The sequence below is a fragment of the Hibiscus syriacus genome, unplaced genomic scaffold (assembly GCF_006381635.1).
Source record: "Hibiscus syriacus cultivar Baekdansim isolate YM2019G1 unplaced genomic scaffold, ASM638163v2 tig00110788_pilon, whole genome shotgun sequence".
In the NCBI taxonomy this organism is placed as follows: Eukaryota; Viridiplantae; Streptophyta; class Magnoliopsida; order Malvales; family Malvaceae; genus Hibiscus; species Hibiscus syriacus.
The window spans coordinates 701,264-719,117 of record NW_024062863.1 but is presented as its reverse complement, the minus strand read 5'-3'; the positions used below and the strand labels follow the sequence as shown (position 1 = coordinate 719,117).

At 35.5% G+C, this 17,854-nt stretch overlaps 5 protein-coding genes and 1 pseudogene across 8 annotated transcripts; 3 read left to right on the top strand and 3 right to left on the bottom strand.

The window, feature by feature from the left end:
* Positions 1–1,127: 1,127 nt before the first annotated feature.
* LOC120140860 (transcription factor bHLH47-like) lies at positions 1,128–3,354 on the top strand. 3 transcript variants are annotated; one of them, XM_039155856.1, is made up of 6 exons: positions 1,128–1,357; positions 1,643–1,747; positions 2,323–2,438; positions 2,612–2,739; positions 2,840–3,084; positions 3,116–3,354. In XM_039155856.1, the coding sequence occupies exons 2-6, from the start codon at positions 1,680–1,682 to the stop codon at positions 3,294–3,296; spliced, it is 738 nt and encodes a 245-aa protein (XP_039011787.1). In that variant the 5' UTR covers positions 1,128–1,357; positions 1,643–1,679; the 3' UTR covers positions 3,297–3,354. The 3 variants fall into 3 exon arrangements, with proteins under 3 accessions (XP_039011787.1, XP_039011789.1, XP_039011788.1); XM_039155857.1 differs by lacking the exon at positions 1,128–1,357 and adding an exon at positions 1,412–1,492; XM_039155858.1 differs by having other exon boundaries at positions 1,129–1,357; positions 2,840–3,287.
* A 233-nt stretch (positions 3,355–3,587) lies between these two features.
* On the top strand, positions 3,588–4,901 carry LOC120140862 (40S ribosomal protein S9-2-like). Its single transcript, XM_039155861.1, has 3 exons — positions 3,588–3,715; positions 4,066–4,447; positions 4,611–4,901. Exons 1-3 carry the CDS (start codon positions 3,688–3,690, stop codon positions 4,792–4,794), a joined length of 594 nt encoding a protein of 197 aa, XP_039011792.1. The 5' UTR covers positions 3,588–3,687; the 3' UTR covers positions 4,795–4,901.
* A 3,715-nt stretch (positions 4,902–8,616) lies between these two features.
* LOC120140861 (pectinesterase 3-like) lies at positions 8,617–9,399 on the top strand. The gene has a single exon (XM_039155860.1). The coding sequence runs from the start codon at positions 8,678–8,680 to the stop codon at positions 9,350–9,352; it is 675 nt and encodes a 224-aa protein (XP_039011791.1). The 5' UTR covers positions 8,617–8,677; the 3' UTR covers positions 9,353–9,399.
* Positions 9,400–9,679: 280 nt separating this feature from the next.
* On the bottom strand, positions 9,680–11,804 carry LOC120140864 (annotated as a pseudogene).
* Positions 11,805–13,871: 2,067 nt separating this feature from the next.
* On the bottom strand, positions 13,872–14,502 carry LOC120140863 (FCS-Like Zinc finger 3-like). Of its 2 annotated transcripts, none has more exons than XM_039155862.1 (2): positions 14,205–14,502; positions 13,872–14,105 (listed from the first exon to the last, which is right to left on the bottom strand). In XM_039155862.1, the coding sequence occupies exons 1-2, from the start codon at positions 14,453–14,455 to the stop codon at positions 13,976–13,978; spliced, it is 381 nt and encodes a 126-aa protein (XP_039011793.1). In that variant the 5' UTR covers positions 14,456–14,502; the 3' UTR covers positions 13,872–13,975. The 2 variants fall into 2 exon arrangements, with proteins under 2 accessions (XP_039011793.1, XP_039011794.1); XM_039155863.1 differs by having other exon boundaries at positions 14,211–14,502.
* A 488-nt stretch (positions 14,503–14,990) lies between these two features.
* Positions 14,991–16,415, bottom strand: LOC120140859 (BOI-related E3 ubiquitin-protein ligase 1-like). Its single transcript, XM_039155855.1, has 3 exons — positions 16,357–16,415; positions 15,864–16,278; positions 14,991–15,776 (listed from the first exon to the last, which is right to left on the bottom strand). The coding sequence occupies exons 1-3, from the start codon at positions 16,398–16,400 to the stop codon at positions 15,234–15,236; spliced, it is 1,002 nt and encodes a 333-aa protein (XP_039011786.1). The 5' UTR covers positions 16,401–16,415; the 3' UTR covers positions 14,991–15,233.
* Between the last annotated feature and the right edge of the window lie 1,439 nt (positions 16,416–17,854).

Sequence of the window (17,854 nt, the reverse complement as noted above, 5' to 3'; positions counted from 1 at the left end):
ATTGGCCCACTAGAGAAGATTTCCACTCGGAAATTCCTTCATCGAGGATCTCTGATGGAGGGAAGATAGTCGGGGTTCCATCGCGAAGTTAGGGAGGAAGTCTAGGTTTTGATCTGCCAAGCCTCCGAACAAATTACGCCAATCCATCTATCAAGCAAGAGCCGCAAAGAACCACATGAACCATAATGAGCGGCAAGAACCACAACGAACGAGAAGGTAAGAGGTAGAGATGATCTAGGAGGAGAATCAAAAATGAACGTCGGTAGATCAACGGAGTACTGAGGTTCCATTAGACCTGCTAATGTGCACCGAGAGAGTTCCGTTATCGTGCACCATATAACCTTTTTATATAATAATAACGTTTAAATAAAAACAACTAAAAATTATACTTAAAAATTAGATTCATGACTAATAAATTTCTATATAATCCTTTGATTATTCAATCTATAATCATATGTAATAAACATTGAATTATGTTTGACCTTAACTTTTTATAAATATAAATGAATCTAGACAAAATTTAAGGTTCATATTTAAAATCAGTCTAAACTTACATAAACATAGATTGTATTAATACATAAATTTAACTCAAACTCGACTTGATCCTTTTGACATCTAATATATATTTAAAAATTGTTTTTTATTTTTTATCCCTATTTTTATTTTCGTTTTCTTCCAGTTCATGGTTAAATTGGGAAATACTTGTGTCAGTTTATATTAACATTAATATATTTTTACAAGTAAAATAATTAAAATATATTTTTTTATTATTAAATTTGAGCTCAATCAAAGCAATCCAGAAATTTTAAATCCTTTGTTGATTGCGTATATTGCCCAAATGCTGGAACACTTCAATGCTTGAGGCTTTGGGTCATAGCCTAAATTACATAAGCCTTGTGTCAGTTAGGCCGTGTCCAACAATCGATAAGGTTGAATGATTTGACAAAAAAAACAAATTTAAATATTTAATTAAAAATAAATAAATATCTAATTAGATAAAAAATAATTTAAGGGTCAATTAAAATTTAAAATCAAATTTAAATATTAAAATATCTATTTACATATTATTTTTCTGTGTTATTTATTTAGGACAAAAAGAGCTGAGGTGCGAAGAATATGCAACAAGCAAAATGGCGCAAAAGCAAAATGAAACCCGACAAAAGTGAAAATGAGACGGGCACGCGTCCATTCCACGTGTCTTGTCTCCATCCACCACTCATCAGTTGCTGGCCACGCGCCTCCCTGTGTACCCTTCTCTCCCGCCACTCTCTCTCTATCCCCTAAAACACATTTCCACTAAAAGCTTTTTTTCCTCCCCATTCGTACTGTTAAATCCACGCGTTTCTATTATTCAAAGGTTACTCCACCATCTTTGTCTTCTCAGTTCTGTCTTGTCTAACACTTGATCTTGAACTGGGCTTTGATGGGTCTTTGGTTTCGGTTTTGGTTATTTCGTTTGATTCATCGAGATGAATGATTTCATGATTTTAAAGTTACCCTTTCATTATCTGAATCTTATTTACTAGCTTGATCCAAAATTTCAGCATTTTAGATGGAATCTCTGTTTGTTGTTGTGATAATCAAGGAAACCCTTTTTCTGATTTATTGATTTTGAAACTGTTAATTTCTTGGTGTTTTGTAGGTAAATCTTTGGTGGTTTTCGAACTAATTGATAAAACATGGGTTCTGAGACTCCAGCAACATTGGTTGAGCAGACAAATGCAGCAGTGAAGACATCTGTTGGGAGGTTTGTGTTTGAATCATCTTAGGAACCAACCTTGGTTACCTCTCTGTTCTGTAATTTCCTGGTTTGTGTCTGAATTCATTTTCATGGGTTATGTTGCTCTCAAGTATCGGCACCTGTGTATTGGTATATGGCCTCCAATGATGTCTAGATACATAGGAAAAATTAAGAAATCTGATCATACCTGTGCTGGATACGTAACTCACCCGATTCGGTGAGTTACAGTAACATAGTTGTGACAAAGCCTTAACTCTTTGTAGTTTTTGGTTTCAAAGATTTTCGAGCCTTTTGGATAGCTAATGTTTAGTAATTGTTCTGCATAACAACATATAGGCTATGTTGCTCTGATTCTTCGTTTTCCGAAGAATCTGTGTCTGATACCGGAAATCTCATCCACCATGGATATAGGGATATGGATTTAACTGCTGTTGTAGTATACATACACTCATAATCCGAATCCTGGTGACATAATTACTAGGAATGGGATTTTAGCTAACATGTGCATTTAAGCATATTCAGAAGTGCCAACGAAAATATGCGGCGAGTATGGCTTGTCTGAAAACTGTTTTTTTATGCAGATCTTGTGCTCCGAAGACCAAGGGAAAGGTTCCTAAAAGAATTCACAAGGCAGAGAGGGAGAAGCTCAAGCGTGAGCATTTGAACGAACTCTTCCTCGACTTGGCGAATGCTCTCGGTAATGTCCTAAGTCCATCTTATCAATCTTTAAGATTTACTAGAACTTTGTTTCGATGGTATCGTAGAAATGATTCTCGGGTATGATCTAAATAGGTTTCTGTTTGTAAAATTGGTTCTTTTTTGTGTTCAGAGATTATGGTATATCTAACTTCGGGGAATTTCTTTGCTCAGATCCAAATCAACCGAATAATGGGAAGGCCTCTATTTTGTGTGAAGCAACTCGACTGTTAAAGGACTTATTCTGCCAAATCGAGTCCCTCAAAAAGGAAAATTCTTCTTTGTTATCTGAATCTCACTATGTACGACTCCTGATCTTGTCTTTGATAATTTTGCTTAATCACTATCGGGAGTGAATGCTGGATATCCTTACATCCATGTTCTTGAATATATGTCGGACAGGTTAACATTGAGAAGAATGAGCTGAAGGAGGAGAATTTCACCCTAGAAACTCAAATCCGGGAGCTGCAAAGTGATATAGGGACAAAGATGGCTCAATCTAAACCCAACCTGAAAGAGCCTCGCCCCGACTTTCAGCAAACCCAATTACCTTCACACTTTCATGGAGATCAGCCCGGTTTGCCCGCTGTCAAACCTGCCCCGCAACAACCATCGGCTCTCCTCGTTGTTCCCTTACATCCTGACATCCGGAGATATCCTATGCTTGATCCAGAGACACAACCTGCCGCTAAACCAAACTCCATTGTCAGGAAACCACATGCTCGATATCCAACCCCTGCGGATACATGGCCTTCTAAACTTCTTGGGGAGCAATCAGACATTAGGAATGAGTGACAACTTTGATGATAGAAAACTCAAGCCAAGCTTGTACATTTCTTCTTATGGGTGTAATGGATGATGAGTTAATAGCATGTTTTGTATGTGCTTTGGATGAATTCAATTTAATTTTAACTTCAATGAAGGTGCCATCACAATTAACTATGAATTTACAATAAAAAATTAATTTATGTTTTTTTATAAAGTCAAACAAAAACACTTCACAATCAAAATAAATTCATTGAGATTTGGATATGAATACTCCCACGAGGAAAAATGGGCTTTTTGAACTCTTTGCTTTTTTTTATTTGGGCCTAAAGAGAAAATAAACCAATTTGAGTAAAATCCCTTTGTTTAGCAACATCACTTGTTTCACTTAGGGTTGCCTTATAAGATATTTCTACACTTACGTTGTCAGATGCAATTAGCAGTGCCACAGCGTTAAATAGAAACGGCGCCTCCGCCTAAAAACCATGGTTCACGTCTCGTTTTACCGCAATTGTAAGCTCTTTCTTCTTCTTTATTTAACAAAATTTTGTTACTTTGATCTGCTTTGGGTATTTTCCATAGATCATTATCTTGTCGTTTTCCCCACCACTATTTTTAGGCTAATTCTTTGTTGGGTTTTCTTGTTTTGGAAGAAGAGGAATTGGGTTCCTTTTTGTATGTGATTTTAGTTACATTTGCATAGTTAATGGAGGGTTGAGCGGAGGAGAGGATATGTGGTTTCTTGGGTCGTCATTGCTCTGATAAAATTGGGTGCTTTGAGCTGAACTGCTTGTGTTCGATTTGTTAAATGATTTTTTGGATTATTATTTCGTTTCTCTTTGCGATTCCATGAATGGTAACAAATGGGAAGACATTTAAGAAGCCTCGTCGTCCTTACGAAAAGGAACGATTGGATGCCGAGCTGAGGCTGGTGGGAGAGTACGGGCTGCGATGCAAGAGGGAGCTTTGGAGAGTTCAGTATGCTTTGAGCCGTATCAGAAATGCTGCTAGAGATCTCCTGACCCTTGACGAGAAGAACCCGCGTCGGATCTTCGAGGGCGAGGCCCTTCTTCGCAGGATGAACCGATATGGACTCCTCGATGAGAGCCAGAACAAGTTTGATTATGTCTTGGCATTGACTGTCGAGAACTTCCTTGAACGTCGCCTTCAGACTCTTGTGTTCAAGTCTGGTATGGCCAAATCCATCCACCATGCCCGAGTGCTCATCAGGCAAAGGCATATCAGGTGGGCATATCAAACTTTTTTCGTTGACAGCTTCATAGGATTATATCGATTTGGAGTTTTCTCCGGCATGCTTCTGATTGATACTATTTCGATCCAATTCTATTTCTGTTCGTATCTATCATTTGCTGATTGATACTCTGCTCGATTTCCTCTGATCTTACAGGTTCGGACGGCAGGTAGTCAACATTCCTTCATTTATGGTGAGGGTTGATTCGCAAAAGCACCTTGATTTCTCTCTCACTAGTCCATTTGGCGGCGGACGTCCTGGGAGAGTGAAGAGAAGGAACCAGAGGGCTGCTGCCAAGAAGGCTGCCGGCGGAGATGGAGACGAAGAAGATGAAGAATAAGTTATGGGGTTTTTGTTCTTTCGTGGCTGGTCACTGTAGGACTCTATTCTCATTCTAAGCTAGTTTTCCATGATCTAGAAAGTAATGTCTGTTTTTCCCCCTTTCTGGATTAATAATATTTTTAGGCATTATTAATTTGTTTATTTTCCCACATAAATATGAGTTTAGAAGTATCCCGCATTATGATACTAATCTAAATGATAGAATTACATCAAAGAAATATTTTTTCTCCAACTGGTGTGGTGGCCTATGATTCCACTGTGTTTGCTAGTTTAGCATTTTAGGTTTCTAAATTGGACAGATTTAGATTTTAAATAATTGAGTGATACTAATCTAAGTGCTACAATTACATTGAATGATACTTAATTGAAATGAATAGTAATTAAATTATAAAATATGTAAATGTTGGATTGAACTCTGAAAAAGTTTGTTTTAAAGTAATACAAAGAAATATTCATTTATCATAAACCGTATCAATAACGTCTTGTCAATTGTAGATTGAACAAATACAGTCGGAATTATCATAAAATCTTATAATGATCGCCTAATGATAGTTTGATAAGCAAAAGTATGAACAAATAAAGCAACGATGTATATAGACTGATCACACCAACGGCTCCGAGCACCAACCATAGAGAATAAAACTTGAAGAATATTCAAAACGACAAACAGCGAAGGTGATCTCCCCATAAAGACAATCTCATCCATGGAAGCATGTTGAAATATAGACCAAGTAGAAAAACCAATAAATAAACATGCACAGGAATCTACAAACACCGATAACTATGATACCCTTTACTAAAAAAATATAATCAAGAGAAAACATTAATATTAAACTATGATAAAACTAAAATTTAGGCCCGTAAATGAACTGAACGTTCAGCGAATCGTTCATGAATCGTGTGGCGAGAAGTTCGTTTATGTGCGTTTATTTATTAAAAGAACGAACATGAACAAGATTTTGTGTTCGTTTAATTAAATGAACGAACATGAACATAAGTCTCGTTCGTTCATTTACGTTCGTGAACGTTCGGTTATGTTCATTCGGTTATGTTTATTTATGTTTAACTCAATCTTCTTAAATCAATTTTGGTGACCAATTTGTAAGTATCTTAAAAATATTAATTAATCTGATATTCTGATGACCTACTACATAATTAACCCAATTTTATTTGGAGATTAAATTCAATATGTTAACCCTTGACGCACCTCGCACCTATATTCATTTTCTCATTTTTTTTTCCCAAACCCTAGTGTTCACTGGAGAGTGAAGACGATCGCTGAAAGCTTCAAAACAAGTTATATTAAAGTGCAATATGAAGTTTTACAGGTCTGTTTTCATCTCTTTCTCTATTTTATTTGGCTTAATAGTTTATATGTAAAGTTATTGCGGGTATCTTCACATCTAAAACTCAAGAAAACATCATACTTCTTTCTAGAAATAGATAGGAAGATAAATGTAACAATCAAAAGTATATAAGCATTAGTAAATAGAAAAATATATAGAATTTGCCTGAAAACAAAACAAAGGTTTCTATACAATTTCTGAAAAAGAGTGTAATAGCGGAAGTAATGGGTTTTCCAAGAAGAACTCATTAATAAATAGAAAATACACTTTGACATTGAACTTTTGTTTTCATAGTTCTTGTATGACTTTTAGTTGTAGAGTAGACTTTAGGTACGCTAAAATTTTGAATGGTGGTTTAGCAATAATATCAGTTACGATATGTAGCATAGAAGGGATTTCGGATCTATGTTATTGTCTTGTAGTCCAATTTGTACCGTTCGAAATCTTCATGCTGTTACATTTTCTACTCTACCAACGGAAAGAGCCATTATTAACAAACATCACTAAAGTCTAACATTGATGTCACAAAACTTTTAGCCGGCGAATTTATTAGAATAACGTAGTGAAAAATGATTGTTCATATGTAATTATGGACCACTAAGATAAATGTTATAGCATTAAATTAAAGTCGTGTAAATCATTTAATATCTTTAAAAGATCGATCGAAATATTTGATATCTTCAAACATTTCATCACTGCTAATCAACTCTTACGCTATTTATCACTGTAGATTTGGTTGATTTGCATTGTCGACTATTTTTCATGAAAGAACAATGGAAGGTAGAGTCTCCAACGTTTATGTTCGTGTTCGTTTATGTTCGTTTATTTATTAAATGAACGAACATGAACAAGTTATATTCCTTAATAAACGAACATGAACAAAAAAAATTTGTTCGTTTATGTTCGTGTTCGTTTATTTATTAAATGAATGAACATGAACATACTTCCGTTCGTGTTCGTTCGATTCGTTTACATTACTACTAAAATTGAAAACTAGTAAAAATAAAATGAAATAATGAAAAATGGGAACAAAAGGGCGGGAAAGATCCCGTCGATTTGCTTGTAATTCCTAGACTGTCGCAGAGTGCTGCAGATAAAAAGTTGGATGATTGGTGATGGGAACAAAATTTTATATTTTATCTTAATATTAGTGTGAGATTAAGTATATGATAATTATTCGTAAGCTAATTGAGAGATTAAATAAACTTAATTAATATAATTGATTATTGATTGATTTTAGTTCTATAGATCATAAGAGACCTCATTATTGAAACCTTTATCATTGCCTAACACCGAAAAACCACTCATATGACTAGGGAGCATGGAACCGAGGCCGACGGGCTCAAAACCGATCCGACCCGATCGAGTCGGATTTTTTTAAAAAAAATCAGTTCGGATCGGATTTTATATTAAAAAAATTGAATTTGAGTCGGAGTCGGGTTTAGGGTTAAAATAATCCTACCGACCAGATCCAAACAGTAACCCAATTATTATTTTTTTCAAAGTGGAGCGAAATATGATGAAAAAGCATGCAAGAAGCAATCAAAAGGAAAGTGTTAAAACATGTTTCATCTCCTGAAACCTAAAGTTTTGTAGAGTTCGGGTTCGGGCTCTTTAATTACGGGATCTTGTTTTAGTCAGTTGTTAAATTGTCATTCAATGTTCTAAAAGTGGACATCCCTTCTCCTTTTATACATTTAATTATTACAATCAATATCTTAGTGCAAACTTTTTTTTTACTTTCCCTGCTTACAGCTTTACTTTACTCCCAAACAATTATAGTGTTTTTTTTCTTCTTTACTTTACTTTCCATTAAAGTGTCTGAATTCAAAAAAAAAAAAAAACGTAAAAAAACAGCATCACTGCTAAAAACGGTTGAAGAGTTGCCAGTATTGATCATTGCTGGTGCTGAAGATTCCTATATTTCTCTCAAATGTTCCCAGGGCATGGCTTCAGAATTTGCTAATTCGAGGAGTATTCTGCTTCAATTTGTATCATCTGTTTCAAAACTCGAGAAATTTTTATTTCTTCAGTAAGTTTTATTGTTTTCTTTGAAAGCAAAATAGTGTTTTCTTCATTAAGTTATTTTCAATCTTTAAAAGCAAAAATTGAAGTTTGTAGTGTTGGTTAGATAGAGTCTGGTCGAATTTTTAGTAAATAAAAAAAATCGGGTATAGTCGGGTCGGGTCGAGTCTGATTTTTAAATTATGTATCGAATTGAGTTCGGATCAAGTGAAATTTTATTTTAATCGAGTCGGGTCGAGTATTGGGTGGAGGACCCCTTATTCTTGAGTCATATCGTATAGATCAAAAACCCGACTCAACCTAACCCATGTAAATCCCTACGTATGAATGAACTTAGATAAAGATTAAATAAACTAGTGGCGGATCTTTATTTTTAGAAAACCTTTTCCTTAACACAGTGAATGTGTAAAAGAACCCACAGCTGCTGCCTGCTGGACGTTTGAAAAGTAAACGAAACATTAGAAAGCAGATGTTCCGATCCACCGACTTCAAAAAGAAGCAACTCAAACAATGGCTTCCGTTAACCACTTCAAAGGCTATGACAAAATCAGTCAAAGCCACCCTAAAACCTCGCCACGGCGTTCCTCAACCACCATAATCGTCTCTGCTCTTCTCATCTTTACTTTGCTCACCGTCTTAACCCTTTTTGTTTCGATGTTGGAAGAACCCATTAAAGACAACAAACACCCCGCCGACTCAGTTGACTCGATCAAGACCATCTGCAACGTGACCCGGTACCCCGAGTCTTGTTTCGCCGCTCTATCTTCTCTCAACGCCTCCAAAAACCCCGACCCAGAAGCCTTCCTCGATCTCTCTCTCCGACTGGCCATCACCCACCTCTCGAATCTCTCTTCCTCGTTCAGGTCCCTCAACGATCTCCACTCTCAGCCTGCTTTAAAAGACTGCTTGACCCTGTTCGATGAAGCCCTGACTCGACTCCATGACTCAGTGTCTGCAACGAAGGCTCAATTTACCAAGGAGAAGATCAGTGATATCCAGACCTGGATAAGTGCTGCAATGACTGATCAGGACACGTGTAATTATGGACTGGAAGAGATGGGATGGACGGCTGGTGAGGAAATCAAATCCCAATCTCGAACCTTTAAAGAGTCTCTTAGTAATAGTTTGGCTATTGTTGCTAATTTGCAAAAACTTGTACAAAAATTTGGTCTCACCATGCACTGAAATTGCTAAATATGTAATTTTTCTTTTACAGTTGAAAAGATTTCAATGCAAATCTTATCTTCCTGCAAGTGCTCTACTGATTGAAATACATATAAAAGAAGTTTATAGCTCTTTTGTATTGATTACAATGATACTAAACAAGATGAATTGCACTGTTTCAATCTTGAAGGATGAACAAATGAACTGGAACCCCCCCACCTAAGCATAGATTGAAGGAAATCTCCATATATTTTTGGAGATTCAATCATTTTATTTTATTTTCTACCCATCTGCTGCTAATTTTGCATGAGTGTATATAACATAATGTACTGTAGTATTCGTTCTTTATTTCTGGTTTTCCTTGTGTGTAGTACATTGAAACTCCATATGTATATGTATACTTGTTCATGGACTTGTACAAAACTTCTATGCAAGAGCAGCCTCCTTCAATTTCTCAGCATTCTTCTCTCTTATAAACCCGATGTAAAGTCGCTGTCCGATATTTTCCGACCTCCTCCGGACATGTTTTTCACAAACTCCACCAAGTGCCTCCAATTGTTCCCTTCGAACAACTTTTTGTTCATTCTTAAATACGTGAAAGCACTCAATCCGTTGCCCGATTCCGATCTACTAGTCGCCAAAACTTGCGCATATCCACTGCTGTCGTACCTTTCCAATACATTTTCTCCTGAAAGTTCGATTCGGGCAGTCTTCGTTGCCATCTTCACTTGCCGGACCAACCCTTCGGGCGAACAGTTTGCATGCTGGGGTTGATCCCCATCTCTCATTTCCGTGCAGGAGAAATTGAAAACAACTCCATGTTTGCTCAACATTCGAGCTATGGAGAGGTAACCGTCCCGATGCCGAGTATTATAGTACCCCGCCGTTAGTTCAGCAGCATGGGACCTTGTATTGTAATGCCAGTGAATTCCAGCAATCTTGGCCGACAGTTTAGCTCCGGTTCCATGGAATGTTCCTTTTGCTGCAGAAAGTAGTTTATCTCCATGATCTAGTAGTATCCCGGAGTACCACTCGAGGAAGAACCGTCCGTACTCGGTGTTCCATGTTCAGTCGTTTCGGAGAAACCCAGTTTCTTCGGGAAATTGCTTGTAATGGTCTGAATCATGTGGTCCACTTCTCCCCCAGTCTTGATTCCCCATGGCTGCTGCTGCTGCTGCTGCTTCTGCTTCTGCTTCAAGTGAAGATCTCATGTACTATTTAAACAGTTTTAAAACAACAATATTCTTAGTTTGATCACTCAAGTTCAGTTTATTCTATATACTGCTAAAGTTACCTTGTCATAGCACTGGAATTCTCCAATTCCAAGAAATTTCCACGTCCCATTTCTTTTGGATAAGATGGGTATCTCAGTTCCCCACAAGGCCCCATTCCCACTTGAATTTCCTGTAATAAACTTTGCATTTAAGTCCCTACAAGTTTCCAAATATATGAAAAAAGTACATAAAACATGACATTGATGTTTGTTATACCACTGGTCCACATTTGGTTGGATTTTAGACACTAATCTTAATCAATGTGTGGAAATGATGCTGACAACTTTGTTTAGTTCCTTTTCTTATCAAATTCCCTTTTTCTTTCTCTGTTTTGAATCAGAGGATTACGGATATAACGGATGTTTAGCTTACCGCGATAACTCGTCCCAAGTAATATCTAAACCTCTTACGGAAGCTCCTCATGTAATCTGTGTAAGCTTGAATCGGTGTTATTCCTCGGAGAACCGGTACGGAATCACATCCCAGAGAAATGTACTCCGGATTCCTCCGTGCGGACCAGTTGGTGTAGACGAGGTCCGGGTTCTTGCTGATTTCTTCGAGCACCCACGGCGGTAGTGGAATGCTAAAGCATGCAAACGCAACAAAACAACATCAATTTATGTTCCTAAAACCATAATCTAACTATCTTTGACGGTCGAAGAGATGACTGCAAGAGTCTCCGACATTGCCACCACACTGAAGAAACGACATGACAACTTGGAGCTTTAGGCCATGTTGTTCGACCATTCGGACAAGCTCGGCATACCCTTCCCAGTTGTACTTCAAAGGTCCATCTTTCTCCACCAAACCCCACCAGGCGTCCAGCATGACACCTTCGAAGTGACCCCCGTGAGTCACCGTGTCGAGCGGTAACATGATGTAAACGGGGACCTTCGAGTCGTTTCCGGTGTGGGGAACCGGTGAACCGTGTAGTTTCTCCTCCGAGTTCGAGGTTTTAGCCTGAGAAACTTGTTGCATCGACATTGACTGCTTGGCTCGGAGACGGCACGATGGCTTTATTGGAGCGAAGCAAATGGTGGTGCCTAGGAAATCATCGGGAGATTTGAAGGTTTTGGGTTCTTTTGGATTGATGAAGGAAGTAGAAGAACGTAATGTTAATGCCATGGTTTTGCAGTTTAGAGAAATGGAGATGATGTCGGAATCAATTGAAGATGGCTTTGCTTTCATTTATAAAGAAAATATTGGTTAAGTTTTTGAAGGTGACGTAACTAGTAATTTTTGATTTTGTGTTTAACTAAATCATTAGACTGTTAAATTTAAAATAACTTGATAGTTATGTATATATATTATCTTCTTTATTTAAATAATGTTTTTTCATTTAATTTCAATTATCTTAAAAAGTTATCATTTTACGTGTCTTTTATTAATGTTATTGATTATACACAATGATGAATTCACCTTATTATCATGTATTATTTTATCAGTTTAAATTCTTTTAAAACCTCTTTGAAATTTTTAAAATGTTATCATTTTATGTGTTATTTTCGGTATTACATGTTTCATGTTTAATCAATTACTTCCATGTATTTCTTGCACGGTAGATAGGATTTATGGTTTTCCATGTCATTTACGCGTTGCCTTATTTCCCCCATACTAATCCGAAATATGTTCGGATTCATTCGATTGGTTCGGTTAAAATATTTAATTATTAAGATAGTGAGATTATTAATATAAAATTTAAACTATATGATATTTTCAATGATTTATATTATATTATTAAAAGGATAATTATATGATTGAATCGATTACGTAGAACTTGCAGCCAACCTAAAGCTAGTAATCATGGCGGATAAGTATGGTGGAAAACATTACACTCTGAAAATTGATGGGTAAATTATACGTTTAGTACTTAAATTATTACTTTTATTTTTTTAGCACCTAAACTTTATTACTTTTTAAATCATACCTAACATTTGATTTAGGTTTCAATTTTGTATCCTACCGTTAAAAACTTAACGGCAACCATGACCTTAAGTTATTTTCCCTTTTTTGATAATCCATGTGTCTTGTAATGTAAATTCCACTTCATCGGTGCCGTTAAGTTTTGAATGATGGATACTAAATTAAAACCTAAACTAACCGCTAGACATAATTCAAAAAAAATAAAGTTTAGATATTAGAATGAAACAAAAGTAATAATTTAGATATTAAATATGTAATTTACTGAAAAATATTTATGATAAGAATAAAGTTGCTGTCCAAGGAAACAAGCTTTGAGGTTCTCAAACTATATAATACCAATATTGATCTTAATTCAACATCAAAACATTTGAACTTTAGTATGCCTTTCTTTGATTAAACGAAGAGTGAATTATTTATTTGGTCATTCATCTATTCCCACATTTTTTATTTTGATAATCTATTTAATTTTTTTTAAAATCATATCTAACGTGTTACTTTCGTTTTTATTCTGATCACAAGCTATTAGGTTTGACTGTTGACTTAACGAAAATGATGGTATAACATAATATAATAACAATTTTAGTTCCCAAAACTTACACATTCTATTAAATTATTTCAATTTATAACGGATTCATTGAATTATTTTGAATTAGTATCATTTTGATAGAATATATAAGTTTTAGGGAGTAAATTTTTATTATATTATAACACATCATCATCATTTCCATTAAGTCAACAATAAAAAATTGACTAAAACAATCAACAATCGATTGATGCAGTGGGATGAAGCACTTGATTCCTTAAGCAATGTCAGGAGTTCAAACCCTGTGTTTTTGAATAGAGCAAATTGTGTTGGGAGGGTCACCCTTACCTTTGCAGTACTCAATCTGGATTAGTTGGTCAATAGATCGGATACCAGTGATTAATTAAAAAAATTGACAAACACAATAGCGTAGCATAACGTTAGATATGATTTTTAAAAATAATTAAATAATCATATATATATATATATAAGTGGTGACTAAATAGGTAACTTACCCTTAAATGAAATAGAATGAACATTTTCATTGGCAAATATATGATTCAAGCTTGAAAACATGTTTTCCTTTTAACATTTGATAATGGTTGCTTAGGACACTTTTCCTTTACCGTTCACTTGTTTTAGCATATGATTTACATTTAAACTTATCCATTGGGCCTTAAGCCCAGACCTTAACAAAGGCCTAATTATAAACCTATTAAGTCTCATTTCTCATTAAAAATAAATTAAATTTCATCCATGATATTGTACAGTTCAAATTAAATATATATATATATATATTTGGATATTTAGCCCTCAAATTTTGTTATTTTCCCTTCTCCCTCCCCTCTTCTTTCCTTCATGGATCTTCCCATTTATATCGTTTGTTTCTTCAACCATTTGAATATGATTACAAGGTGATTGATCTCAGGCAGCTACCGCAGTGCCTGTACGCAAAGCTTTTAGCGTTGCAGAAAGCTTTAATCTCTTCTCATTAACTTCATCAATCACCATCTGTTTGTATCTGCATTCTTCACTACAAAAAGGCGTGTCCCCTCTGCACATTCAAAAGAAAAAAAAACATCTCGAAGAAGACGATACCTTTATACTATCCGAACGATAAGCACTAACAAGACACGTAAAACACGACACGAACCTGTACATGAAGATGTCTGTGTTACCCCTGAGAGACTTCTTGCAAAGGAAACAAGCTTCCAAGAAATGGGGTTGTTGACGTTCTTCAAATCCGCCATGATCGTACGACCTTGAAGAAACCGAAGAAGACAGATTCTTGGGGCTTATATGATCATCACTGCTATTCCTTGTGTAACAAAGAAATCTGAAGAAAAACCCATTTCGCCGCTTATGGTTTCGGCAACGGCTGCTGCCTGAACATCCAGCTTCCATGGTTATGGTGATCGAAGGAAACGAGGGAGGAACAGAAAATTACAAGATGAGAGGGGGGGGGGGTGAAGAAGAAACCAGATGGCTAGTTTTTTAATAGGGAAATGATTCGTGCTTTGGTGACTAAAATTAACTGTGTTTGATTTAATTTGGTGAATATTGTTAATATTAAATGAAAAATTATTGTAATATAGAACTATATATAAAACTTAACCTTATCTATAATCTATAATTATATATAAACCCTATTTTATGCTTAATTGAAGATGAGGACAACTATCTTTTTAATTAAAGATTTTAAAAAGATTTATTATGGTATTTTAAGAAGATGGTTAATGAGAAAATTAGTAAATATAGAGAGAGTTATATTACATTTGAATTTTTATTTCAATATGTCCTAAATCCATGTACTATTCAAACATAGGAACTATGGTTAATGTGATATTTTAATTTGTGGAATTTAATTATTCTATAATCCTATTTACCATTCCAAAAGTAAAATGATAAAAGATAACTAAAATCAACGGATTTATCAAATAAAGAATGTTTATATATTAATTAAATAAAATAAATAAAAAAGAGATGAAGAAACAATGTCACTGCCCAAGTGACCATGTACACTACCTCCAAGAGGGAGAACCAAGTAGAAGTAAAATTAAGAAAAAGGGTAAAATGTCCGGTTCTTGAGTAAAACAACCAAATATTAGACAAAAAAATATTGAGGGGACTGTAAATTCTTACTCGGTTACTCCATTATTTTACTTGGAAGGTTATTTTTTTTTCAAGAAAGAAAAACCTCGACGCTAGAATGTCTGACAGTGAGGCAAATCGGGCAGGTTTGAGCCAGTCGGTCACATGCCGTACATAAGCAAAGATGTCGACATGGCAGCAACACCACCGCCGCAACGCGCGTCCTACACGCCTTGCACGACGGGCCCGAAGCGGCCACCCGTTCCGGGTCTACATAAGCTGACTCGGCGTCCTCCGCCTGGGACTCCAATCCTCCGCCGACGCACTTTCGTCCTTCCTCTCCTCTCATGCTATCCTGCCCTGCAGCTCCTCCGCCGCTCTTTATAGCTTGTTGAAGCTGCGCTTGTAAGGAAGCCGCCGTCGCCTCCTGTGTCCTGGCTTTCTTCTGCCAAACCTGTGCCTCCAAGCTAAGCTGAACCGCCCGTGTCTCTAATTCGACGTTCCGCCGCTTTGCTTTCTCCACTTCAGCTTCCTTCTCTCTTAAACTCCTCACCGCCGATTCCTCCGCCGCCTCCAGTAGTGCACAGTAGTGTCTCTGCCTTTTCTCTGCTAAAGTACGTCGCAATTCTTCCCCCTAACAAAAACAATAACAAAATATTACAACTTCACATTTCCCCTAATAAAAAATTGACCAAAACCCAATTTGAGAGAGAATCAGTACCTGGGATTGAAGAAAATAGTCCAATTCATCTCTCTGGCGTTTGATTTGGGTAACCAAATCATCAGATACCATAGGCAAAAAAGCAGAGTAATCCAAGACAAAATTTTGTTGTTGCCGATAGCTTTGATTATGATTTTTCTGTAATTTTTGTTGTCGGTCGTCAAAAGATAAACGGAGGCCGGTGGAGACTATATTCGGCTGGGGGAGCTGAGAAATGTCGATCAACTGAGTCGGCTGCGTCTGCAAAGAATACGAATTCATCGGCGTCGTTGTTATATCCGCCACCTCAACTTCTCTCCCTCTTTTCCGTGGATTATTATAATCGGAATTGTTGTTGAAAAGCATATGGGATTGATCAAGAAAAACCCCCCCTGCTTGTTGCTGGAATGGAAACTCATTCTCCTCCCGTCCATTTCTGTAAATATAAGAACACTGATTAGCTCAGAAACGATAACCCAAACAAAGAAAGAGACATAAATGACCAAGATGGAACCTGTTTAAAAGGGCATTTGAAGGGTACTGAGTTTGAACGGCCATTATATTAAATGAGCAGTTTGGAGACGATGGTGAAGATTCAATCAAGAACGAACAACGATGATAATAAGCACAAGAACACTTCTTGCTTCTCATTTCTTCATTTTTTGTGGTTTTTGGCTCTGGCTCGTCGTTTGCTTGTATTTATTTCTTAGTTTTCATATATAGGTTGAACAACGGGGAACGAGAGGAATACAAGATGCTAATCGGAAAGAATCAGAGTTAAATAAGTATTTAAATATCATGATTAATTAGATTAAATTTTGTTTTTTATAATTTAAAATAAATATTTTAAATCAGATGTGTGCGGAGAAAAATCAAATCTCTCTTCATTTTGTACATATTTAAAAAAAATTATCTTATATATAAATTTATATATTCTATTTAAAATTTAAAATTTTAAGGTTTTAGGATTGTAAGTTGTAAATTTTTTTTAAAACAAACCCAGACGTGAAATCATCCAAAGTTACAGCAAGATTTGAGGTAATCTGGCGTGGACTACAATAACTAATTAATTAATCGAAGCATCTTCTCAGGTAGAGTGAAAAATATTCTAGATTAATGGGAAATTTGAATACATAATGTTTTGATAAAAACAATCAATTGTTTGCCCGAGTCAACACAGAAACAGCCGATCGAGAAACAACAAAAACAAGGGTAGTCCACACGTTTTAGGATCAAATTTTACTCTCTCTCTCTTTTCAATTTTACAGAGGTAAAAAGCAATAAATATTATTTTGCATGGGATTGGGGCATAAACAAGGTCACGAGATTCCAGAATTCATATACAACGATAAAAAGTTAACCACAATAACAAAGTGATCAACCCCGAAGCTTCCCTAATTGCCATCTCTTTGTTATTTGAGAACCACTTTATATTGCTTTAGATTTTATTATGACTATATTATTTAATTGTACATTATATCTACTCTTAAATTGGGTGATCGAGATCAAAATGAACCAAAATTTTAATTTGCTTCATCACATATTTAGATGGGCCGAAAAATCTTAAATACAAATTGGAATTTAAATTACGATGTGATAAATAATATAAATAGAATGGAAGAAATTGTCTCGTAATATTTTTTTGATAATTTTTTTTATATTAGTCATCTATAAATTGAATCAGATCATTATATCAAAATTATGTATTATCACATTTTTCATATATCTTAAAGAATACGATATTATCATACTAACTCTATTTTTTATTTTAATTTTTTTATTGATAATAAATAAAATACTATCTTTAAAATAAACCTTGGGGTGTTTATTCTATACATGGTTAAATGCATTATTTCCATGCCATCAAATTATTAACATTGGTGATTAAATGGGAAATAATTGCACTTTATTCAAACAATAAATATATCCCTTTTGTGGTGGGAGATGAAAAGCAAGGAATAAGTGGTAGATTAGCCTATAAGATCTGTTACAATATACTATATTATCTTATT

Bases quoted from the DNA above. Each gene is read 5' to 3' on its own strand.
- LOC120140859 (XM_039155855.1), bottom strand. From the start codon at position 16,400: ATGGCCGTTCAAACTCAGTACCCTTCAAATGCCCTTTTAAACAG. The intron at 16,279-16,356 runs GTTCCATCTTGG...TTATATTTACAG, and splicing joins TCAAATGCCCTTTTAAACAG to AAATGGACGGGAGGAGAATG. The intron at 15,777-15,863 runs GTACTGATTCTC...TGTTTTTGTTAG, and splicing joins ACTATTTTCTTCAATCCCAG to GGGGAAGAATTGCGACGTAC.
- LOC120140861 (XM_039155860.1), top strand. From the start codon at position 8,678: ATGGCTTCCGTTAACCACTTCAAAGGCTATGACAAAATCAGTCAAAGC.
- LOC120140862 (XM_039155861.1), top strand. From the start codon at position 3,688: ATGGTTCACGTCTCGTTTTACCGCAATT. The intron at 3,716-4,065 runs GTAAGCTCTTTC...GAATGGTAACAA, and splicing joins CGTCTCGTTTTACCGCAATT to ATGGGAAGACATTTAAGAAG. The intron at 4,448-4,610 runs GTGGGCATATCA...CTGATCTTACAG, and splicing joins ATCAGGCAAAGGCATATCAG to GTTCGGACGGCAGGTAGTCA.
- LOC120140860 (XM_039155856.1), top strand. From the start codon at position 1,680: ATGGGTTCTGAGACTCCAGCAACATTGGTTGAGCAGACAAATGCAGCA. The intron at 2,740-2,839 runs GTACGACTCCTG...TATGTCGGACAG, and splicing joins TGTTATCTGAATCTCACTAT to GTTAACATTGAGAAGAATGA. The intron at 3,085-3,115 runs CCGGAGATATCC...GATCCAGAGACA, and splicing joins GTTCCCTTACATCCTGACAT to CAACCTGCCGCTAAACCAAA.
- LOC120140863 (XM_039155862.1), bottom strand. From the start codon at position 14,455: ATGGAAGCTGGATGTTCAGGCAGCAGCCGTTGCCGAAACCATAAGCGG. The intron at 14,106-14,204 runs GTTCGTGTCGTG...TTGAATGTGCAG, and splicing joins ACAGACATCTTCATGTACAG to AGGGGACACGCCTTTTTGTA.